Consider the following 24,830-nt stretch of genomic DNA (forward strand, 5'->3'; position numbering starts at 1 on the left):
TTCAATGAGGGAAGAGCGGCAGAGGGGAGGCGGCAAAAGCGGCTGTTGCCGCGCGGCAGAGTTTTCCCTCCCCCTACTGACTTTCACTCTCAGTGCCCGAACGGAATTGAATGAGGCTACGCTTACTTTATGAAATGTTTCGAGTGGCGATATTTTTATCTAGGCCTACATGAAATTCTGCATCCATTAAATGATAAAAAAAAAAAAAAAAAAAAAGGAAGGGCAACCTGAGTCGAGGAGGGCATATGGGCAGTTGCCCAAGCAACCTGAGCAACCCCCCTGTGCACGTCCCTGAGTCTTACCCACTCCACAGTACACCCGAGGCAAATCAACTATAACGCCAGACGGTCGATGTAAATGTCTGTGTTGATAGAATAATGTTAGAAATAAAACTAACCTTGGATTGCATTGCATTTTGAATGACTTGCTGTGTCTCAGCAGCAGTGTTATATTGGTATATCTGGTAGTAGGCTACGGCAGCGGCGGACTGATACCTAGGTTAAATTCCGCTGCTGCTGAGAAAGTAGTCCCTCAAAATGCGATGATTCATGCGATGCATGGTTAGTTTTATTTCTAACATTATTCTATCAACACAGATATTTACATCTATAGTCTGGCGTTATAATTGATTTACCTCGGGTGTACTGTGGAGTGGGTAAGACTGTTTCATTAGCAGGCTAGCATTGCCCGTTGCTGTGCGCTAGCCTAGCACGAGCGAACTCTGCAACTAGAAGGACTGAATGAAATGTGTTGAAAACTGTCTCCAATGATAAAGAACACCAAGGCTAACTTGGGATTCAGGCCCCATGTCCAAAATTCCGAACTACCCCTTTAAGAAAATTCCCACGAGCGCTGAGAACAGGCTTACTTCCTGTTTGACGACTATGCAGTCAAGTTTGATTGGATGTCACGGCCAAACGGTTTTGAATTTGAAAAAGCTGTTCGAAACATTTGTTCAGCTTTGTCTGAAGATCATGTATGGCAAGTTTGATGAAGGTTGGACATAATTTGTGGCCTGTGGATATGTAATATTGAATTTGACAACTTTCAACCTGGCGGGCAAATTCTGATGTTGCCATGAGAAATAATTTACTAGCTATATGGGGAGGTCTGATAGTATCACGAGACATTGAAAATAAGTTAGACAGGTACTCATGTGAAGAGAGAGGAGTTAAAACACATCTTCATTAATTACAGCACCCCCTAGAGGTAAAAGATCACCAATTTCAATGCGTGTCCCCATGATGATGTCATGGGTCGATGTACCAAGTTTGGTTATTATATGTCAAAGGTTACTTAAGCTTACTTCCTGTTATATTTTATATAATTATTATAAAACCAAATCAGAATCAGAAAACTTTATTGATCCCCGGGGGGAATTTTTTTCGTTCCAGGTGCTCCGTACAAATAGAAATTACAAGCATAGAAGATAAGATTATAAAAAATAGAAAATTATAAATAAAATTAAAGTAAGAATAAAGTAAGAAGTGGACATCTAAGTGAAAGTGGACATCTCTAAGTGGGTTATATAAGACGGCTCCATATTTCTCCTCCGCCGTCTGGTTTGAACCGCAGCTGTCAGGGTTGCTAGGTTACAGGAGCGGCGCGTCATCACGTAAGGTAAAGGGTGTTAACGGCTTGTTACGCAAACTTGAAATGCTCCGTAGGGCAGACCGTCTCATTTAAAAACGTTCATTCAGCCTTCGGTCCGGCGTTCACGGTCTACGAAGGCAACACCTTAATAGACCGCATCCTTCGAAGGATGCGTCCCCTGAATAGAGACACAGCCATGGGGTGCGTTGACCTCGGCTTGGACCAAGGATTCCATTGATACCATGTTTGTAAATAGTGGATGAATGGGTCAAAAGTTATAAACATGAATGCATGTCCAACTTTGACCTGTTGGTGGTGCTAGAGCTCATGGGCTAGCGACCACAAATTAGCTGTGAGCTCTCTGGGGACTGTCCTGAATCAATGTGTTAAATTTCACAACTTCTGACCATGGCGTGCTATGGGCTGCCTCAGACTCCCATGGAAAGATATTAATAATAGGAAAACGTACAAAAACAATGCTTGACCCCCAATAAACTCTCGGTCTACTCTCAGAATCCCGAGAGATGAAGACAAAAAGGAGGCGTGCCTCCGTGAAATGCCGCAAGAAAGCTGGGAGATTTCCCCACTTCCAACTCGGAAGGCTGGTGTCCGAGGCATCTGGATCACACCATGATACCACCAGCACCATCCCACGTTACACCCGTTCACTCTAATACAAGCGGGGAACAGAAATGTGTCTCCGCAAACATTTTCTGGATATCAATCAAAGGCTAATAATTATCTAATAAAATGAAAAATTTCTTGAGAAGGAGGGGTGGGCAGCTGAAAGGAGTCGTATTGAAACAAGTTTTGTGAGCTCAGTGCACGGCTCTGTTAACTTCTTGTGTCCGAGGTTTTTCCTTTTAATTAACATGAAGGACGTTGATGGTTTTTAGGCACTGTGGTGACTTTTTATCATTTAAAGTCGCAGAGGGATTTGTAGACTCAGCTGTCGGACACGTGCATTCAATAACTCTCACGTTCCTCTGCTTGCCATCATTGTGATTCAACATTTATTGATCAATTTTTTCAAAAGATCCAAAGCCAAAGAACGGGTGCATTAGGGTATCATGATCAAAAACTGTTTGCTCATCCCCAGCCTCACAATCACCTCCACCTGTGCTGATGAGCTCTACTAACCTCTGGTGGGTGCCATGCCGTTTGCGCTACCCAGGGTGGTAGCGCAAATGGCTGTAACAGGCATGGCGTATTGATCACCTGAATGATTATGGGAGACCTACGTAATATTTATTTTATTTGCTTGTTTAGGTATGTATGACAACAATGTTGGTGTATTACAATTCATTATGTCATTGGCTACTCCTGGTTGATCTGTAACCATTTGTTTTTACATAAATTATTGATTGCATTTTTCGTTAATAGTAAACAAAAACAAAAGTAAACAAAAGGAATCGGTTTCTTAAGCAATAACATTGAACTCATCATCTCATCTCACCTTCATCCGCTTATCCGGGGTCGGGTCGCGGGGAGAGCAGCTCAAGCAGGGGGCCCCAGACTTCCCTTTCCCGGGCCACATTGACCAGCTCTGACGGGGGGATCCCGAGGCGTTCCCAGGCCAGTGTTGAGATATAATCTCTCCACCTAGTCCTGGGTCTTCCCCGAGGTCTCCTCCCCACTTACCAGATGCCCGAACCACCTCAGCTGACTCCTTTCTAAGTAAAGGAGCAGTAGCTCTAATCCGAGTTCCTCACGGATGGCTGAGCTTCTCACCCTATCCCTAAGGGAACGCCAGCCACCCTTCTGAGAAATCTCATCTCGGCCGCTTGTACCCGCAATCTCGTCCTTTCGGTCATCACCCAGCCCTCATGACCATAGGTGAGGATAGGAACGAAGATCGACCGGTAGATCGAGAGCCTTGCCTTGCGGCTCAGCTCTCTTTTCGTAACAACGGTGCGGTAAAGCGAACGCAATACCGCCCCCACTGCTCAGATTCTACGGCCAATCTCACGCTCCATCGTACCCTCACTCGCGAACAAGACCCCGAGATACTTGAACTCCTTCACTTGGGCTAAGGACTCATTTCCTACCCGGAGTAAACAATCCACCGGTTTCCTGCTAAGAGTCATGGCCTCAGATTTAGCGGTGCTGATCCTCATCCCAGCGGCTTCACACTCGGCCGCCAGCCGATCCAGTGAGTGCTGAAGGTCACAGGCCGATGATCCAATGAGGACCACATCATCTGCAAAAAGCAGTGACGAGATCCTCAGACCACTGAACTGCAACCCCTCCCCACCACGACTACGCCTCGATATCCTGTCCATGTATATCACAATCAGGATTGGTGACAAGGCGCAGCCCTGGCGGAGACCAGCACCCACTGAGAACGAAACTGACTGGCTGCCGAGGACGCAAACACAGCTCTCGCTTTGGGAGTACAGAGATCGGATGGCCCTGAGGAGAGACCCCCTTACCCCATACTCCAGCAGCACCTCCCACAGTTTCTCCCGGGGGACCCGGTCATACGCCTACAATACACATGTAGACCGGATGGGCATACTCCCAGGTCCCCTCCAGGATCCTTGCGAGAGTGAATAGTTGGTCCGTAGTTCCACGTCCGGGGCGAAAACCGCATTGTTCCTCTTCAATCTGAGGTTTGACGATTGGCCGAACCCTCCTTTCCAGCACCTTGGAGTAGACTTTACCAGGGAGGCTGAGAAGTGTGATACCCCGGAAATTGGCACACACTCTCTGGTCCCCCTTTTTGAACAGGGGAACCACCACCCCGGTTTGCCACTCCTTTGGCACTGTACCCGACTCCCACGCAATGTTGAATAGGCGTGTCAACCATGACAGCCCCTCAACACCCAGAGCCATTAGCGATTCTGGCTGGATCTCATCAATCCCTATGGCTTTGCCACTGCGGAGATGTTTGACTACCTCAGTGACTTCCACCAGGGAAATTGACGACGAAACACCATCAACCTCGAGCTCTGCCTCCAACATAGAGGGCGTGTTATTCGGATTCAGGAGTTCCTCAAAGTGTTCCTTCCAACGTCCGACGACCTCCTCAGTTGAGGTCAACAGAGTCCCATCCTTACTGTACACAGCTTGGATGGTTCCCTGTTTCCCCCTCCTGAGGTGCCGGATAGTCTTCCAGAAACACTTTGGTGCTGACTGAAAGTCCTTCTCCTCCGAACTTCTCCCACACCCGCTGCTTAGCCTCCGACACGGCAGCAGCTGCAGCCCTTCCAGCCTGTCGGTACGCTGGAACCGAGTCAGGAGTCCTCCAGGATATCATATCCCGGAAGGCCTCCTTCTTCAATCGGACGGCTTCCCTGACCACCGGTGTCCACCACGGTGTCCGAGGGTTACCGCCCCTTGAGGTGCCTAAGACCCTGAGGCCACAGCTAGCCGCCGCAGCTTCAGCAATGGAGGCTTTGAACACAGCCCACTCCGGCTCAATGCCCCCAACCTCCACAGGAATGCAAGAAAAACTCAGCCGGAGGTGTGAGTTGAAGATACCTAGGACGGGGGCCTCCTCCAGACGTTCCCAATTCACCCGCACTACTCGTTTGGGCTTACCAGGTCAATCCGGAAATTTCCCCCATTCCCTGATCCAACTAACCACCAGATGGTGGTCGGTTGACAGTTCCGCCCCTCTCTGGTCCCTGTACTGTGGAAGACATCCTGCCTGGTACCTGTACCGAAGAAGGCGCGTCCCAGCATCCTCAACGACTACAGACCGGTGGCACTGACGTCTCACCTGATGAAGTCCCTGGAGAGGCTGGTCCTGTCACTTCTTCGGCCCTTGGCTAGCTCATCATTGGACCCTCTTCAGTTTGCTTACCAGCCGAGACTAGGTGTGGAGGACGCCATCATCTTCCTGCTCCACCGTGCCTGCGCCCACCTGGACAGTCCGGGAAGCACTGTGAGAATCCTGTTCTTGGACTTCTCCAGTGCGTTCAACACCATCCGGCCTGCTCTGCTGGGGAGTAAGCTGACGGCGATGCAGGTGGACCCTCCCCTGGTTTCCTGGATTACGGACTATTTGACAGGTCGACCGCAGTATGTCAGACTGCAGGACGGTGTGTCTGATACTGTGGTCAGCAGCACTGGGGCTCCTCAGGGAACTGTTCTTTCCCCCTTTCTGTTCTCCCTGTATACCTCAGACTTTCAGTTCCTCTCTGAGTCCTGCCACCTGCAGAAGTTTGCGGACGACTCTGTAATTGTTGGCTGTGTTAGTGAGGGGAAGGAGGAGGAGTACAGGAGCGTTGTGGACTCCTTTATCGAGTGGTGTGCAACTAACCATCTGCTTATCAACCCCACCAAGACTAAAGAGCTGGTGGTGGATTTCCGCAGGAGGAAATCTGCCCCTATACCCATCTCCATCAACGGTGTGACTGTGGATGTTATCCAGGATTACAAATACCTTGGAGTATTCCTGGATAACAAACTGGACTGGGCCAAGAACACCAAGGCTGTTTTCAAGAAGGGCCAGAGTCGACTCTATTTCTTGAGGAAGCTCCGGTCATTCTGAGGATGTTCTACCGATGATAGCCAGTGCCATCTTTTTTGCAGTTGTGTGCTGGGGCAGCAGGCTGAGGGCAGCAGATGCCAGGAAGATCGGTAGGATCATCAGGAAGGCTGGCTCCATCCTGGGGGTCCAGCTGGACTCTTTGGTGGTGGTGTCTGAGAGGAGGATGCTGTGTATACTACACAATATCCTGGTCAACAATGCTCACCCTCTCCACCAGGTGCTGACCTCGAGCAGAAGCACCTTCAGCAACAGACTCATCCTCCCCCGGTGTAACACAGAAAGTATTTTCTTCCTGTGGCCATCAGACTGTTTAATGCATCTACCTCCGGTTGCAGAAGGGACCGTGGAGACACTATGCCCTGAGACCAATGTCACTTTATTATTTATTTATTTATTTATTTTACCCAATTTATTTATTTATATATTTATTTATTTTTACCCAATTTTCAATTAATCACTTTAGTTAATTTATGCTGCCAACAATTGCTGCTATAATATTTATCACTTTACCACTTTTACCACTAATACCACTTTTATCCAATCGCTCCTTTTCACTTATTTAGTTTGTACTTATTTTATTTCCATCTATTTTATCTATTTTGACTCTAACCCTGTGTTACTTTCCCACCTTTGTATTGTAACTGTTGCACAGTAATTTCCCTAGGGATAAATAAAGCATCTTGAATCTTGAATCTTAACCCGAGTGTCCAAAACATGCGGCCTCAGATCAGACAGGATCACGAAATCGATCATCGATCTTCGGCCTAGGGTACTCTGGTACCAGGTACACTTATGAGCACCCTTATGTTCGAACATGGTGTTCGTTATGGATAATCCATGACTAGCACAGAAATCCAATAACAAACGACCGCTCGGGTTTAGATCAGGGAGGCCGTTCCTCCCCACCACGCCTCTCCAGGTGTCTCCATCGTTGCCCACGTGGGTTCTCCCTAGGCGTGAGCCGTAGCACTGAAAAATTTGTAATCCCCGCCCACCAACAGCGTGGGTCTCAATCACGTCCGCGGGCCTCATTTACATCCGCAGTTCGCAGATATACGCAGGCGCCGGCGGACGTTCGGCTCCCATTTTCTTCAGCGTTCCTAGCCTACTGAATGGATACGAACATGGACTCCAGGACGGTCAGCATCTGCAAGTCATGTAACACGGGTTACATCTTGCTTCATGACGGCCATGAAGTGTGCGAGGGCTGCCTGGGGCATGAGCATGCTCTCTTCTCTTCATGCTCTCATCTATCTCTTGGCGCTCTCGCCGCTCTGCCTGTGTCAGCATTGTGAGACGCTGTCGATGGAATGCCAACAGCGCAGGGCCGACACTGCCGCCGCCATCGCTGAAGGTGCCGACGACTTCACCGTCCCGCTCGACGATGCCCTCTCCCTCCTCGCGAACTCGGAGTCGGACGACTCCGACCTCGGCGAGGAGGGGGCGCCTCCCCCGGCTTCCCCTCTCCGGATGGAGGGGTCGGAGCCCGGGCAGCAGCATTGCCCGTCTCTGCCACCACCTCACTTCCAGTGGTTGGAGCTTTGGTGGCAGAGCTTCCGGGCATTATCGCCAGGGCAGCCGCAAACCTCGGCCTTGCGGTGCCCATGCCTCAGGCCCCCCGACGCCCGAACCAGCTGCATGGAATCCGGGGGCTCGAGGCCGCGATACGCCCCGCCTGTCTCGACCCGATCTGGCCGATGTTTCTCGCCATCAGACCATACTTCAGTGGGGCTGCGGCGGAGCCCGGGAAGCTCGGAGCCCCGGTGAAAACGTTCATCCAGGTCACGAAGACGGAGGGTCTGACAGACCGGGGTTACAGGGCGGTACCGCCGCTGGATCCCGCTCTGTGCGCGGTCTTTGGAGTGAAGCAGGGGCTCGGCGGCTGCTGCCCCACTCCTGCTGACGACCAGGCTCACGGACAGGGCGCATCAGTGCATGATGCAGTAGGAGGTTGTCATGAACATCATCGCCTTTGCTGGCACATGACATCTCCACCATGGCGGCCGACCCTCATCGTCTGGCCGAACGGGCAGTCAACGTGGCCAAAACTGCCGGCGTCATCCTCTGCCTCTGCTCCACCAGTGCGGTAACAGCGGCCCGGACGGCGGCATGGCAGCACCTCATCCAGAGGAACCCGTGGTTGCAGCAGACCCCAGGTATCCCTGAGCCGATGAGGCGGCAGTTGTTGGAGTGTCCCATCAGCCCGGATGGGCTGTTCGGGCCCCGCCTGTCGTCTATGGTGGACGAGATGCAGGCTGCGTCCGAGGAAGGAGAGAAGTTCTGGAGACACGTCTCCCCCCCTCCGCCTCAACCCGGGCGCCAGCGCTCCGCCCCGGGGTTGAGACTATCAGAGCTCACTCGACCAGAGGAATGTCGTCCTCTGTCGCTCTGCAAAGAGGGATGCCTATGGAGGATATCTGCACAGCATCCTCCTGGGCTTCCCCATGCTCTTTTATTAGGTTCTAGTGGGGTCCCTGGACCCCCGGGGGTCCGCGGCGCGTTGCCAGGGGGTCCGTGAAGAGCTTGTTGTTACAACATAAACATACCGGTATTTATGGAAAAAATGCTGGGCCTGTCGTCATTACTCCCGCGTAACGTTAAACCAATGAACACTCAGCTTTTGCATTACGTCAAACTCCCTCAGGTTTTACCTTCACATCTCGCACCTAAATAACTAAATAAAAGCCAATTAAACAGGCGCATTGTGTTCAGCCCTCCCCCTGCTTTAATTTTCGGCCAATAGTAACTCTGTTAACATTGCGTCAACCTGTCAACGCATGCTCGAGTCTGAAAACTTTTAAGTTGCCTACTGAGGAGAATCCACGATGGATAAATATTTATAAAAAAGGCCTAATACTGATAATCCTAAACAAAGCGGAAAAGTGAGGAGGTACGATGAAAACAACATTGCCTTTGGATTTATTGAGAACAGTTGTGGGAAGCCGATATGCGTTGTGTGTCTTCAAGTGTTAGTGAACGAATCAATGAAGCCCGCTAAGCTAAAGCGTCATCTCCTAACCAAGCACCCGGAGCACAGTGATAAATCAAAGGAATTCTTTGTGAGGAAAAGTGAAGAATATATCCATCAACGATCAAAACTCACTAATTTGGCCACAACGTCTGAGAGGGCACAGAAGGCTTCATTTTTAGTGGCTCAGCAGATAGCAAAATGCAAGAAGCCTCATACCATCGCACAAGAGCTGATCCTCCCAGCAGCAGTGGGTATGTGTGAGATAATGCTCGGGACAGAGGCAGCAAATAAATTAAAAAGCATACCCCTCTCCGATGACACCGTGAAGCGGAGGATCGATGACCTGTCGGGTGATATCTTATCGCAGCTTCTGGAGAGACTTTGTTGCAGTGAGGTGCAATTTTCCATACAGTTGGACGAATCAACTGATGTGGCTAGCGCAGCACAGCTGATCACTCTTGTTCGCTACCTGTGGGATGGAGCCATTCTGGAGGACTTCTTGTTCTGCAAAGAGGTCCCTGGCAGGACAACCGGCGAGGAGGTATTCAAGATCCTGAACGAGTTTTTTGAGTTCCATGAGATGAGTTGGGAAAAATGTGTTGCTGTTTGCAGTGATGGAGCTGCAGCAATGACGGGCCGAAAGAGCGGCGTTGTCGCTCGGATAAAGGCAGTAAATCCCAAAGTGAAATCTGTGCACTGTATGCTGCACCGGCAAGCGCTCGCCTCCAAAGGTATGGAACCAGATCTGCACTTTGTGTTGAGTACAGCTGTAACTGCAGTTAATTTTGTTAAAGATCCCATGCCATGCTATTTTATGGATGCTTTAATATAGGTATTAGTGGGCCACAAACACAGTATTCAAAGACGTCCCCGAAATTCAGCTGTGGTGCAGAGTTACAGCCACTCCGAACCAGTCGCCCATTGAGCTTCCCCCAAACGCGCTGTTTCAGTGGGCGTGTCAAGGCAGGTCAAGGAGGGGGGTGGGGGTGTGGCCCTGAGCAGCTTGTAGCCACAGTACCATGCGCTCTGTTTACGGTGGATGTATCGCAATGGCTCGTAGAAACCCATATTATACATAGATATCTATATAATATAATATATAATATATCTTATCGCCTGGCCCTGAGCAGCTTGTAGCCACGGTACCATGCGCTCTGTTTACGGTGGATGTATCACAATGGCTCTTAGAAACCCATATTATACAGATATCTATATCATATAATATATATTATCACCTGGCCCTGAGCAGCTTGTAGCCACGGTACCATGCGCTCTGTTTACGGTGGATGTATCGCAATGGCTCTTAGAAACCCATATTATACATAGATATCTATATCATATAATATATAATATATATTATCACGGCCAAAAGCTGTGTGAGCCTCCAGACGATAGGCTATGATGAATCTCAAACGACCGCGTCTTCTTCAGATTGATGTGGAAGTGGAAGAACAAGAGACGTCGGAGAACCCGACGAAGTCCTTTGTGATTCATTATATCGTCTGGAGGTGCACACAGCTTTTGGCCGTGATAATATGTAGGCCTATTATTTGATATAGATATCTATGTATTATATGATATTATTTAGATGTAGAGCCCCAGGACTGTAACGCAAGTGTTGTACACATCCTTGTTATTTGGATAACCGTTGTGCTGTTGGTGTGATGGCGCATAACACGTCGGACTCTCGTCTCTGGTATTTCTACAACGAGACTCGTAATGGGGGTTATCTCAGCCATGGTTGAGAATGAATTGGGGGAAAGGAACTTTGGCTTTGACTCCCTGAAGTACATGAACCACGACATGGAGGAGAAGGGGATTGTTGGCCGCGAATGTATCCCGCTTGAGCCCTGCTTCCCTCCGCCTCGGCAGCGGTCAGCGCTAATCACCGCCTCCTGAAGCCGAGGCGGTGGTCCATCGGCAGCGAGGCTCCGGCGCGGGAGACGACCGCGGTCAACAATCCCTTTCTCCTCCATGTCGTGGTTCATGCCTACTTCAGGGAGTCAAAGCCAAAGTTCCTTTCCCCCAATTCATTCTCAACCATGGCTGAGATAACCCCCACTACGAGTCTCGTTGTAGAAATACCAGAGACGAGAGTCCGACGTGTTATGCGCCATCACACCAACAGCAGAACGGTTATCCAAATAACAAGGAAGTGTACAACACTTGCGTTACAGTCCTGGAGCTCTATATCTAAATAATATCATATAATACATAGATATCTATATCAAATAATACATATTATCACGGACAAAAGCTGTGTGCACGTCCAGACGATATAATGAATCACAAAGGACTTCGTCGGGTTCTCCGACGTCTCTGGTTCTTCCACTTCCACATCAATCTGTAGTAGACAGAACCGCGTGCTGCCGGCGCGAGGCACCACCGCCCGGCTGCCCACTGCCGGGCGGTGGTGCTTCGCGGCGGTGGTGCCTCGCGGCAACCGGCGGCAGGCAGCATGTCGCAGTTCATGTACTTCGATGTTGTTCTGCAATTGCATTCAAAATTCTGTAACTAGCCTGTTACTACGAACTAAGCAACTACCATACACGTATTTGCATTTAGCACTAGCTCAATCACGACTCCTTCAGAACAATCACGACTCCTTCAGAATTCTTGTGGGTGGTTACGAACCAACCAAGTGGGCAGGGCCATGAATAATAATTTGACAACGCTACGTCACAGTGTCACCTTATCCAGATCGGCTAATTTCTTCTGCCTTTTTCCTTTCATTGCCTATTGCATTCAGCAGACAAACTGCATAGATTTCAAACTTACCACAGCTCACAAACTTATTCAGACCTATGTTATTCAACAAACAATAGGAAAAATGTGATTTTAATGGCATGGGCTCTTTAAGTCGAGGGCATTGCAGTCACGTTTGTTTGGCCAACTTTGTCGGGAGATGGATGCGGGCCATGACACACTGCTTTACCATTCTGAAGTAAGGTGGCTCTCTCGTGGGAAGGTGCTTCAGCGGGTATTCGAGCTACGCAGCGAGATGTCAGAGTTTCTGAGGAATGAAAAGCCCGACCTCGCAGAGTTTTTTTCCGACCCTGAGTATGTTGCCTAATTGGCATATCTTGTCGATGTATTCAACATTCTCAATAGCCTCAACCTCTCCATCCAGGGACGCTATGCATCCATCCTTGACGTTAGCGACAAAATAACTGCTTTTATGAGGAAAACTGAGCTATGGAGAAGAAGACTCCAAGATGGAGTGACCGACATGTTCCCGCAACTCACGGATTATCTTCACGCAAACAACCTGTCAGTTGCTGCAGTGAAAGAGGTAGCCACCTCTCACCTCACTGCACTCAGCAAGCACTTCAAATCGTACTTTGCGGACGTGAATACTGATGCTTGGGACTGGGTGCGAGATCCCTTTGCGCCAGGAGTAACATGTAGCAGCCTCACTAGCAAAGCAGAGGATGAGTTGGTGGACTTATCTTGTGATCGGACTCTGAAGGCCCGATTCCAGCAGGTGAGCCATGTAGACTTTTGGCCCTCCCTCTCACGTGAGTATCCTGAGCTCACAGCACAGGCCATGCAGGTATTGCTACCATTTCCTACTACCTACTTAAGCGAGTCATCGTTCTCAACTTTGACTGCAATGAAGACAAAGTACAGAGCTCGTCTCCATGTAGAGAGTGATCTTAGAGTCTGTTTATCGTCCATCACGCCAAGACTGGACAAACTATGTAGTGAGAGACAGGCACACCCATCTCATTAGTGACACATTCATCTTAATATGGGGTGCCTATTGATCTCTCTTTCTGTTTAAGAGTATGCATTATTGTCACCTTATATCAGTGCTTTTGTATTGTCTGTTAACACTACTTGATTTGATTAATCAAAGAGTTGATGTTGCACTTGTTACATTGTGTTCCACTGTGTTTCTACAGTTAATTGTATCTCCTCTCTCTCTCTCTCTCTCTCTCTCTCTCTCTCTCTCTCTCTCTCTCTCTCTGTTAAAAAGTTAGATTCTCTCTGTACCTGTTAAATCAATGTTTTTTGCACTGACCGTTGTCACTTTCATTCATTGTTATTTGCTGTGATGAATTACCAAATGGCCCAACTATTTGTGTGTAAAATCTATTTACATATTTATGCCAAAATACAATAAAATGCTTATTTAACACTATTGTGGTATTAGCACTGAATGATTGAAGCATAAAAGAGTTCAAAAGCATCTAACAGAAAAAATAGACATGAGCCTATATGATTACATTTGTGTTGCGGTTATGAGGGGGTCCTTGAAATAAATTCTGCCCTATGGGGGGGTCCCCGGCCCCATATAGTTTGAGAACCCCTGCTCTATGACACACTCAGTTCTAGGTGCTTTGTCAGAGTGAGTGTGATTGCGTGACTATTCCCCTCACATATTAAACAATATGAGGTGAAGTCAAATCTTCATGCTGAGAGCTCTTTTGTCTTATCAGACACATTAGAACTGCTCGTTGATGACGTCCCGTCAGACGCATGACGTATGTTATGCTACGTCTGACGCATGATACTAGCGCGTATGTAGCTGTGTTTCTTCTTGTACTGATCAGGACCAATGAGGCATAGACTATATCGTGCTTCGCCCTTTAACCCAATAGCGATAGCCTTAAAAGGCTATCAGTGCTACGGCTCACCCCTAGCCTGGCTCCGCCCGCCTAAGTACTTCCGCTCAATTTGAATTTCCCTTCAGTACTAGGTCTGGACCTGCTGCATGTAATTTGGTTTTCTGGTGCCGCCACAGCGGCCGCCAATCAGCGAACAGAGGGCGTGTCTGAGAACAATGACGATAAAGTCGTACGCCAGTTTGAGTTGTTGTTGTAGGTCGGTAGTTGATTTACAATGTGCAATTTTTCCCTGATAAATTAAATTCGACGAACAAAACCTGCAGCTGTCGTTGACGGACATTTTCATGCAGACGCGCAAGGTGTTTGGTTTGTACAACCTGCGCGTGATTCCCGGCGCATGACATGCGTCACAACCAAACGTTAGCGATTGGTTATGGCAGATCCAGAGTGGCACTGGGCAGATCCAATCATTTTAAACTTCAACAGACACCCGCCTTCAAGTGAGTTAACGTTTGTCAATTGATTAGGTCCAGACTCTCTGTACAAATGAAATGAAATGAAGTGAAGTACGAGAGTCTGGTAGAACCAGGCTAGCTCACCCCTAGGGATAACCCAATAGTGATAGCCTTAAAAGGCTGCGCCGATACTCATAGAATCTAGAGTTACAATACGTAAGTTACTTTCGTTTCTCGTATAACCCTGCAGGCTGCAATAAGAATTGCAATCCGCGCGATAAGACGCCCATATGGTCGTAAAGTAGTCTGCCCCATGGTCATATTCTAGGACTGTTGTTGTTTAAAATCTAATTACTCCGCCTGTATATTTTGGCATTGAAGACTATTTATTTATTTATTTCAGCAGGTATTAAAATTGTATACCTGATTTCATACCTGATTTAAAAAGTTGTTATTGATAAATATCTGATTTCAAAAGTGTTGTTATTGAGAGATTTGCACACATCGTCGGGCCAAGTTCCAAATCGAAGGATTGCTTGATTGATGACTTTACATGTATTTGCAATGCACTCGCTAAGCCTGTTGTTAAAATAAAATATGGGAGAAATAACTTCCCTATAAGGGACATCATATGACGAGTGTTGCGGATGGCACTTCAAAAGCGTGCAGTAACATTAGACTATTCGTTTATTTTTAATTCTTACTCACAATTAGTTCAGTTTACATGTTTTAATGTAGCTCAAAATATACATGTTAAAAATATATATAAATTGTGGGTGTGGTCATACGCCAGTAGTTTCTGTAGTTTCCCTTCATTTCCACCGAAATGAAGGGGCATCGCACGCTGCTGTTTGACAGTGTAAAAACGGCAGCAACATCTCTACCAAAGTCCCTCCCCTGGAACCGGGGAGCCGCCTAATAGCATTTACATCAAAATGAAATAGCCAATATGTGTAAAGTAGCCAATACGGTATATTACCTTGGTTAGTGTAAACATGCGGACCATACCTGGAAAAAGGCGTGCATAAGACGGGCATATTTGGCAGTGTCAAAATGTTTTCTGATCCAATCTTCCCCTAAGATCTGTCCACTCCACCTCAACTGTACCAGGGGGATAGAACCAGAACAATCAAAAAAATGTCTATCTTCCTTCCAGGAATGGACTGGAGGTTTGTCCAGCAGCCCAGAAACAAGACAGTGAAGGAAGGGGATAACGTTACTCTGGTCTGCCGGGCTCCCAGGAGCCGCCCCCCCGCCCGAGTGTCCTGGGTGAAGGAAGGCGGGCCCCTAGGGCCCCAGGCCCCCCTCACCACATCCCCTGCTGGAGATCTTCTCCTCCACAGGTCTGGTTGGATCTAGGGGGGGTGCCCACTGAATGGGTGTAGAGTGTGTGTACCCCTGTGTACTACACTCCAGAGTCTATTTAAATTGTTGTTCTTGTTATTTGCTCTCCTAGAGTGCTGAAGGACGATGCCGGGACGTACTTCTGCAGGGCCTCCAATCAGCAGCTCAACCGATCTGTCACATCGAAAAGAGTAACCCTCACAGTTCTGGGTATGCTATCGTCAACATACAAACCACATACAGTACAGGTAATAAGTCATAGCCTGAAGTCATTTGTTCAAATGTAAATGCTTCATAGAGAGAAAGAGAGAGTGAGTGGGTGGGAAAGGGGAGACGGACATAGAGAGAGAGAGATAGAGGGGAGAGGAAGAGGAAGGGAGAGAGAGGGGAATAGAGAGTGAGAGAGGAAGAGAGTATTACAGAACTGCTTTAATGCATAACATTGACTTTTACTTTGAAGTGAAGACAATGAGATCACAGTCTAACCTATCTAATGGGTGGAACAACAGTCTGTGTTCCTCTCCGCAGCGCCCCCTACGGTGAGTTTGCGGCCCCAGTGGATGACATTGCCCCCGGGGGGGTCTCTGCGGCTGCAGTGCGATGTGGGGGGTCTCCCTCCTCCCTCCATCAGGTGGTACAAGAGAGGTCCGTCCACACAGACCGGGGGGAAAGTCACCATGGGGTATGTGTGCAGTTCCTCTCACAGGACAATTTAACGTTCATTTTATGAGTGCCATGGAAATATAACAACAAAATGTTGAATCTAAAACAGTAACTGCCCCACACAGCTGCTGATAAATAAAACTTTATTTTTCAATCTTCATAAATTCAAAATCAAATCTTCAATGTTAAAATAAATATGCACAATTCAGATGCAAAATTCAATGTATACATTTCAACTCAAATATTTTAAACGTCCCCAAATTCAACATGCAAAATTCAGCTACAAAATTCAATGCATGAAATTGAAATCGATCCTAGATACTAGATCACGTCAAGCAAGGAGAGCAAGCGGGAATAAGAGCATCACTTGTGGGATACCCGTCCGACTCTGATGCGGGAAGGCATGTGCAAAGCAGGTTTTAGCCATGTCCAACGGCAACAGGCCACCGGCAGTGATGATGGGTCTTTCTTTCTTGATACAAACTACAAAGATACAAACTAATGTTCTTCTTTGGTTTTATTCTTTATCCTTTATTATTCTCTACAAACATTGGGACCTATCTCCTTCCTCAATTAATCACCTAGATTTTTTAATATTCAGATAAGCTTGGAATCGTGCGCCTCTTTTCCGATTTATTTATATTTTAAACTTTTTAAGATATTCTACTTTTAAGTATTGTTTTTTACAATGGAAGTGAATGGGGGCGGAGCCGTCCGGCCATTCTGACACAACTACTTCAGACTTCGTAACTTAGTCAATTATTCAAACGTTGAACAAATCAACACACTTTCAGTGTGTTCTTTACACAGACCTTTTGAGGTTTGTGTGTGTGAGAGATAGTTGAGAGGTTCCTTGTATAGGCCTACCACATAACGTCATAGTTAATAATCAGGTTGCGTTTAGGTGCGTATTCGTGTAATTGCCATTGTCGTGGATAAAACCCATGGTCTAATACTCGAGATACGACTGGTTGAGAAGGGCTAGGGTTTAATGATCAAGGCTTTTATTGTAACTGCACAGAGTCACAACAGAACCTGAGTTGGTTTGCAAAGAACTGGCCCATGCGGCTCGGGCTCTGTGAGGTAGCCCCGAAATCGGTGACTTCCTTGACCAATCACAATGCTCTAACCTACGGGCCCTTCCCGTTCTACATTAACATTTATCTTCCCGCCCACGGTGCCCAGAATACATTATATGCAGTAATTCAAGCATTACGTAGCTACATATTAAACATTATAGTTACATGAAGTAACATATTACACATCACAGTTATATGAAGTGAGGTCTCCTTACTTAAAATCATTTCATCACCTTGTTTATTAACCTGATCTTAAATTGGCATGACTTATCATATGTATTAAAGAGATGAGCCCTGTAAAAGCAATATTAATTTAAACCGTAAAACATGCATTTGTAATAGTTAACAATTCAACTTTATTTGTCTGCGGCATATCTGATTTTAACCGAGATATGGATAAGTTAACTTAACTTCTAAGGCCCTGTCCACACTTGCCCGGGTAAACATAAAAACGCACATTTGCAATGAAAACGATCTCCGTCCACACTATCGATTTCATATTGTTTACGGAATGTTTTGCATCGACGTTCCACACTGAAATGATTTTGACCTCTCACAAATATTTAATAAATTGTTTCAAATAACCGTGCCTCGTTGAATCAATGAGCTTGGTGTTTTGCTTTCAAAAATAGGTTACAGAAGAAGTCTAAACTGCAGAAAATAAAAAACATCCAAGCTGCCTTTTAAGGATACCTTGGAATATCTGTCTATTTTTTAACCATCGGACCCTAGTTTACGACAAAAACAACACAATTGACGGCAGCTCCATTGCCGCGTGATTTTTAGAGCCATGAAAGAATTAGAGGGGGCGGTCGATATAGCAACCACCATAGCAACCATGACGGTCAAGTGACTGGATGCAGCCCCGTTGAAAAAAATAGAATACCACCCTAAACAATCAGGAGATTAATGATATTTAAATTATTATGACCATGAAGTCTTTATTTGAATGGGTTTACATTTCGTTCTGTGTAGCATGGAAAAATCAGAGAAACACTCCCATTCAGAATGCATTGGTTTACATTTCGTTCTTTGGAGCATGGTTATTTTTATTTATTTATTTATTTTCAGTTTTTGTGGAGGTGCTTCAAAGATACAAATTTTTCTGCAATAATCCAAAATCCAATGGAAAAACCCGTTGGCTTTTTGTCAAGGGAACCCAGGGCGACGCTCACTTCAGGGTTGGTCATCCCTCCACCACTCTATACTGTAAAAACACATGTTCAAGTTGAATGATAATGCATGAATTTATTCTTCATTCTGCCATAGTATTTATTTAAGGGGGGGGGGCATACTAGTCTTTTGGCCATGGTGGATCCAGATCTGGAGCATTTCACCACCTGTTGTTTTTTTTCGCAGCCAAATGCATTGTGTGTGTGTGTGTGTGTGTGTGTGTGTGTGTGTGTGTGTGTGTGTGTGTGTGTGTGTGTGTGTGTGTGTGTGGTCACACCCTCGTGGTCACACCCACTATCTGGTGCGGCGGTCCACGGGAAAATCCCTTGTAGTAGCGTCGCTAGCTGCGCTGGTTAGCAGGCCACTACTGTTCAGCTACTTGTGTTAATTAACTGACCGGGTCGTTAATATGGACTATTCCGGTGGAGCTTTCAGTAAAGTTTGTGTTGAACTTTATCTTGAATCTTCAGAGTTGCTGATATGTCATCAACAGACTGTACTCCATCGAAAAACATGTGCTCCATCCAACGAACGTCTTTCCTTTTTCTTCCCAACTCCAGCACGTCTTCCCTCTCCTCTACTTTCCCGCCTTCTCCACATTCACCCACAAACACAATCACGCCCCCTCCTGGCTGGATGACCATATCACAGTTCAATTAAGCAAAGGATATATACAACATTTACAATACATAAAATAACATTTACAAAGTTTGCAACCATTACACAAACGTCAAAAAACATTATGAAAAATAATACACTTATATAATGTTGTTTATTCTTCTGAATAATTAGAACCCAAATCCCAACTTGGTTACACAAGGCGTGCCTATTTTTCCAAGCCACAGCGCTTGTGGCTTTCAGTTGTTCGCCTAAGGCAGATAAAGCATCATCCGTGTAGTTAATAAACCTTTGTTGATTGTAATAAATGGAATTGATCCATTCCGTATTTTTAGCGATTACGATTACTGGCCCAAATCCTGCTGCTATTTCACTTCGTGCTTTCAATTTTTCGGGTATGCCTCTGGGTTGTCCTATTTTGTCAATTTTTATGTTCTCGTATGGTTCGTATGCTCTTTTCCGCCTATTTAGGTTAGTACTTTCTAAGTTACCGACAGCGCCTTCTAGTGATAGCAATATTGCAATTTCCGTAACCACTTGCACTCTTGCGCATCTACCTCTCCACACTTTAGGAAGTGTGGTACGAAGGATTTTATTGCCGCAGATCCAAAAATGATCCGCCACCACTCTGTCCTGACTTAAAGGGGTAGTTCGGAATTTTGGACATAGGGCCTGATTCCCAAGTGAGCTTTGGTATTCTTTATCACTGGAGACAGTTTTCAACATATTTCATTCAGTCCTTCTAGTTGCAGAGTTCGCTCGTGCTAGGCTAGCGCACGTCAACGGGCAATGCTAGCCTGCTATTAAAAACAGTGTTACCCACTCCTCAGTACACCCGAGGTAAATCAATTATAACGAGAGACTATACATTTAAATGTCTGTTTATAGAATAATGTTAGAAATAAAACCAACCTTGCATTGCATTGCATTTTGAGGGAATTGCTGGGTCTCAGCAGCAGTGTTATATTCCTGGTAGTAGGCTACGGCAGCGGCGGACTGATACCTAGGTTACCGGCTCTAGTTTTTTTACCTGCCGCTGTCATTGCTACAAACGCAGAGTACAGTGAACAAAGGAATTATATTAGCGTATTCAATTAACAAGATATGGCCACGTTTGGAGGACTTAGCGATGCATCTGCTTTTGAAGACGATTATGGGGAATTTGTTGTATCCAACGAACCGTACATGTACGAGCTAGTGTTTTGATGTCCAAGCCAGCAGCAACAAGCCACAGTTGAGTCCTTTCTGGATCTCGCACTGGAAATTGGTGGAAACTTTGTGGTGCCCATCTGTAGCGCTTATTTCTCCAATTTCTAAAAGCACACTGAACCACCATGTTGCCTAGTCGTTCAATTGCGCTTCTGTCCCACGCTTCTCTGTTTACCTTCTTCGGTCGTGATTCGGTTACAAACCTAACCGGCGCATAGTAAAATTCCACTTCTGCTGAGAAAGTAGTCCCTCGATGATTCATGCGATGCAAGGTTAGATTTATTTCCAACATTATTCTATCAACACAGACATTTAAATCTATAGTCTGGCGTTATAATTGATTTACCTCGGGTGTACTGTGGAGTGGGTAAGACTGTTTTTAATAGCAGGCTAGCATTGCCCGTTGCCGTGCGCTAGCCTAGCAGGAGCGAACTCTGCAACTAGAAGGACTGAATGAAATGTGTCAAACTGTCTCCAGTGATAAAGAATACCAATGCTCACTTGGGAATCAGGCCCTATGTCCAAAATTCCGAACTACCCCTTTAAGAATACACATTCATGCCACGTGGTTAACATATATGCTTTTTTAGCTATTTGCTCTGGGTCTTGTGGATGCTGATCACCTTTAATGACAGGTGGTCGTTCTCGTAGTAGTTTCCGGTTGATATCGTGTCTTGTGATATTCCATATTATACCACATAGTTCCTCTGGGAGATGGCCTACATTTCTGACACCCTTGCTTTCTTCATCGTTTTGGTAACATTCTAATCCCTCCTCTATATTGAAATCTGTTCCTTTTGGCACCGTCACTTCGCCTATTTTTTCTGATAGAGTTTTGTCCATGCCTAGACATCTTCTCATAATTATGTTCAGAGGACTTTTTTCATAATAAATGTTGAAGACACTTGATCCTAAGTAAAATAAACATTGCATTGAACACACACCGTACTTATCTTCTATTTTTGCTGTCGTACAATTTTCTTGCTCAGTGAACTGTTTTCTTGCTCAGTGAACTCAGTGAACTGTTGCTCCACTCTTCTCTACATAATTCCCAACTAAATTTAGTATTTATTACGTACAATGCTTTCTGACGATTTCTACTACATAAATAACAATTGTCTACCTCTATCTGTTTTCAAGTGAACTCGATGTGACGATGACGATGTTAAGATTTCAGCTGTAATGGTTTCGGATTTGGGAGTTGGTATTGCGATCCCATTTATCATAATTTCATAATTGACCATTGATATTGCAGTTGCCAGTGTTTCTATATTATTCTCTTTTGATATCGTTGTTGGGGTCACCTCTACTTTGGTTAGCATTGTTGTCTGTATTATTTTATTTTGAGCAGTAGCCGCTGTACCATTTGTTGCTAGTGTGTTTATTTGTTCACTTATGATTGTTGTTTCTTCTCTAGTGGGAGTTACATTAGTGATTGCTGGTATTGTTGTTTCTTCTTTTATATAGGTTACATTAGTGATTGCTGGTATTGTTGTTTCTTTCTAATAGAAGCAACATTAGTGATTGAAGGTTGTGCTAAATCCCTGACGTCAGAAGTTCCATTAATCTCGCCTGCATCTAGAGTTGAATTTAGTTTATTAGCGGTTGCAAGTGAATCTTTCCCATTGTCTCTAACTGGAGCCTGATCTACTTTACCGGTGGCTGCGGTTGTATTCACTTTGTTATTATCTGAAGATTTTCCTGAATTACTTTGTTTGAATTCAACGACCTTACCCGGTTGATTTTTGTTTGTACAAGGAGCTTCTGCTTCTAGCGTTAAGTTGAATGTTCTTTCTGACACTACTGTATGAAGCAAATATTCCTTCATACCTAATTTATACTCGCTGTTGTAGTCCCATGTCTTTTGTGACTTTGCTGTCAGACACCATTTCATTGGTTTTGGCTGAATATGCAATTCACACTGACTTTTCCTCTGAGGTAGTTGATACATCCGGTGGAAGATTAATGCACATAATGATTGTTTACCTGACATGACAGTAATCACAAATTCATTAAATTGGTTTTGCGATGGTATCTGAGCATATAAGACTATTCTATCTTCCTTGTTAACTATTCCTGAATGTGTCAGGGCTGGATTGTTCTGTGTCTCTCTTACGCTTCCTTCAGTACCAGCCCCTGATTCCTGGCCGTTCCAGGTCTGCATTGTCTCCATAGTTTCATCATTCCTCGGGATTCCTGTCCTTGAGCCAGCGGAATCTGGCCCAACCTGTAGAGGATCAGGAGCAGGCTCGCCATTTTCAGCATCATCGTGTGGCTGTTACTCCTGGCTCGACTGGATCTGATCCCGGGGTAGTTGGTCAGCCCCAGGCGTGTCTGCATCTGGCTTCTCCTCACGCTCCTCCTCATGCTCATCCCTGGTTTTGGGTTGAGCGGCTTTTGTGCAGTGGTTGAGGTGATACCACGTGGTACTTCCTTCCACCTGGACGGCTGTTGGTGTTGCGTAAACTAAAACCAATCTATTGGGAAGGGAAATCGAAGTCAGTATATCCAAAACCAAAGGTTGATATAGGTGGGTTTAACATCAGCCGCCTTGAACCCACGCTGTTCCCAAAGTCATGCACTAAACCCGAAAACATTTCATGCGTTAGTAGGGCTTTATACCACAAAGTTTAAACAGAATAAAACGCGACATGCCCCGTTCCAAGACCACCACCTCTGCTGCCAGAGCTGACATATCTGACTCCTGTTCCCCCTCCACCTTTCACCAACCGGCTCTTCCTGTGATGGTTGCAGTTCGTCAAATGATCAAGTGCTCACAGTGACCCTGCCAAGTAATCCTGACTGTGCCTGTTTTAGGTTGTCCCGGGCTTCAAGGTGGGATCTTAAGTTAAACCCCAATCTATTCGGAATAAGTGTATACATGTCGATTAAAACGGACTACACCACCTCTTCTATTCGGCATAGAATTCTATGCCAAACAGATAATTGTATTCCGAATGAGGTGTATATCTGATCATTTTCTATTCCGCATAGAAATCTATGCGGATCAGATGTGTCCAGGTAAACGCGGTTAATCAATCCCCACCCATAAGGTAGTATAGATTGCGTGGAGGGATGGAGACAGAGTCTTCAGTCCCATTTGCCCATGCAGCCAAGTGTATGAGTAATGGGTACACATCAGGGCAACTACAACAACAACAACTACTTCAACCTGTTTGTGTGAGGGGGCGTATGATGGGGTGAATCTAAAGGTAATTTATTTGGGTGAAAAATATCATATTATCAATTGTTAACATTTTATAAAAGTGTTGCAGCAGGAGTAATGGCATTGGAAAGGTAAACCCACTACTTCTGAATGTAAATCGAGAACCTAGCATGTAGGATCCCTTCCCAGCAGATGTAGCGTCAATCCACCTATTGTCCTTAACTAGGGAGAATAAAAATTACAATATAAAAATTTGCATTTTGAATATTAGGTGACTCACTTCTAGGTTAAACGTTACTCATTATCACAATACCCTTCATAATTCTACCAGATTGTCCTACACTAACTATTTAAATTGGAAGATCTATTCTTCTTTTATTCTACCTGAAATTTGCATTTGATGTTTTCCACGATATGATTCACTACTATGTACCCAACACGTCTCTCTGTGTTGTCCTTATCTAGTTTTCCGTTGGTCAACATCGAATCGATACATTATTTCCATTTTCTAATTAACCTCATTGTTTTATCTGAAGTACGCTTTTAGTACCCCCTCGTGTATTCCATCACTCTGAGTAGGAGAGGATTCTCCCCTACCTCGGTGGTCCTGACACACACACGAGAACAGGCTCACACACACACCCTTTTTTTTTTACTTATTTATTTTAAATGACATTTGTCATTGTGGATAACATGAATTAGAAATTTGGATAACATTTTACACGAGAACAGGCTCGTGTAACACACACACGAGAACAGGCTCACACACACACCCTTTTTTTTTTTTTTTTTTACTTACCGTATTTATTTTATATGACATTTGTCATTGTGGATAACATGAATTAGAAATTTGGACAACATTTTATTGTACTTATTTGGTCCATTTTTTGAGTATTGCAGATTGTTTTTTCTAGATTATAAAATCAATTTTTAATAAAATGTCTGTTATTATCGTAACACCTAAGGAAATATTTTATTTGTGTTGTCATTTTGGTACTTGGACCTCGTAAGGTCTGTTGTACTGTGCCTATCCACCGTGCTCCCGCAGAGTCCTCTGGGTTGGGTCACTCTCCTCTTTTGATGAGTGCAACTGTATACCCTAGTGCCATTAAACCCCTGGACTTCTGTGGATGTGTGGTGTGCAGACAACTTTTAATGCTAATTGTTCATGTTACGGAGTCTAGATAATTATTCCTAAGTCCTCTGATCACCATGTACCTCTACTCCTCCCATACAGAGCTCTCCGCTGATTTATTACCGCTGGGTCGGTCCGCATCCGTCCTTTTTCGTTCTTTACATTCCTCTCCCTTCTCCAAACACTTTCTCCCTCTGGACCAACCCGTGTTTCACCAGTACTCTGTGTACCAAGATCTACTGATCCATACCACATGGCGCTACGACGCGTTGGAGAGTCTCCAAGGTTGCCGCGACATACAGAACCAAAGAGTCACCGATCCCAGTGTCCCAGTGTGCAAAACTGGGGTCATTAA

The 24,830-nt window shown here is 45.6% G+C and overlaps 1 protein-coding gene across 1 annotated transcript in view; it reads left to right on the forward strand.

Annotated features, from left to right (window-relative positions):
• LOC132467316 (mucin-2) overlaps positions 1 to 24,830 on the forward strand; it is an 85,392-nt gene that overhangs the window by 35,564 nt on the left and 24,998 nt on the right. The window contains exons 8-10 of the mRNA XM_060064530.1: positions 15,245 to 15,431; positions 15,545 to 15,642; positions 15,961 to 16,114. Of these exons, the coding sequence (XP_059920513.1) occupies positions 15,245 to 15,431; positions 15,545 to 15,642; positions 15,961 to 16,114 (439 nt within the window). The remainder of the gene's footprint in view (positions 1 to 15,244; positions 15,432 to 15,544; positions 15,643 to 15,960; positions 16,115 to 24,830) is intronic.

Source organism: Gadus macrocephalus, chromosome 11, assembly GCF_031168955.1.
Source record: "Gadus macrocephalus chromosome 11, ASM3116895v1".
Taxonomy (NCBI): Eukaryota; Metazoa; Chordata; class Actinopteri; order Gadiformes; family Gadidae; genus Gadus; species Gadus macrocephalus.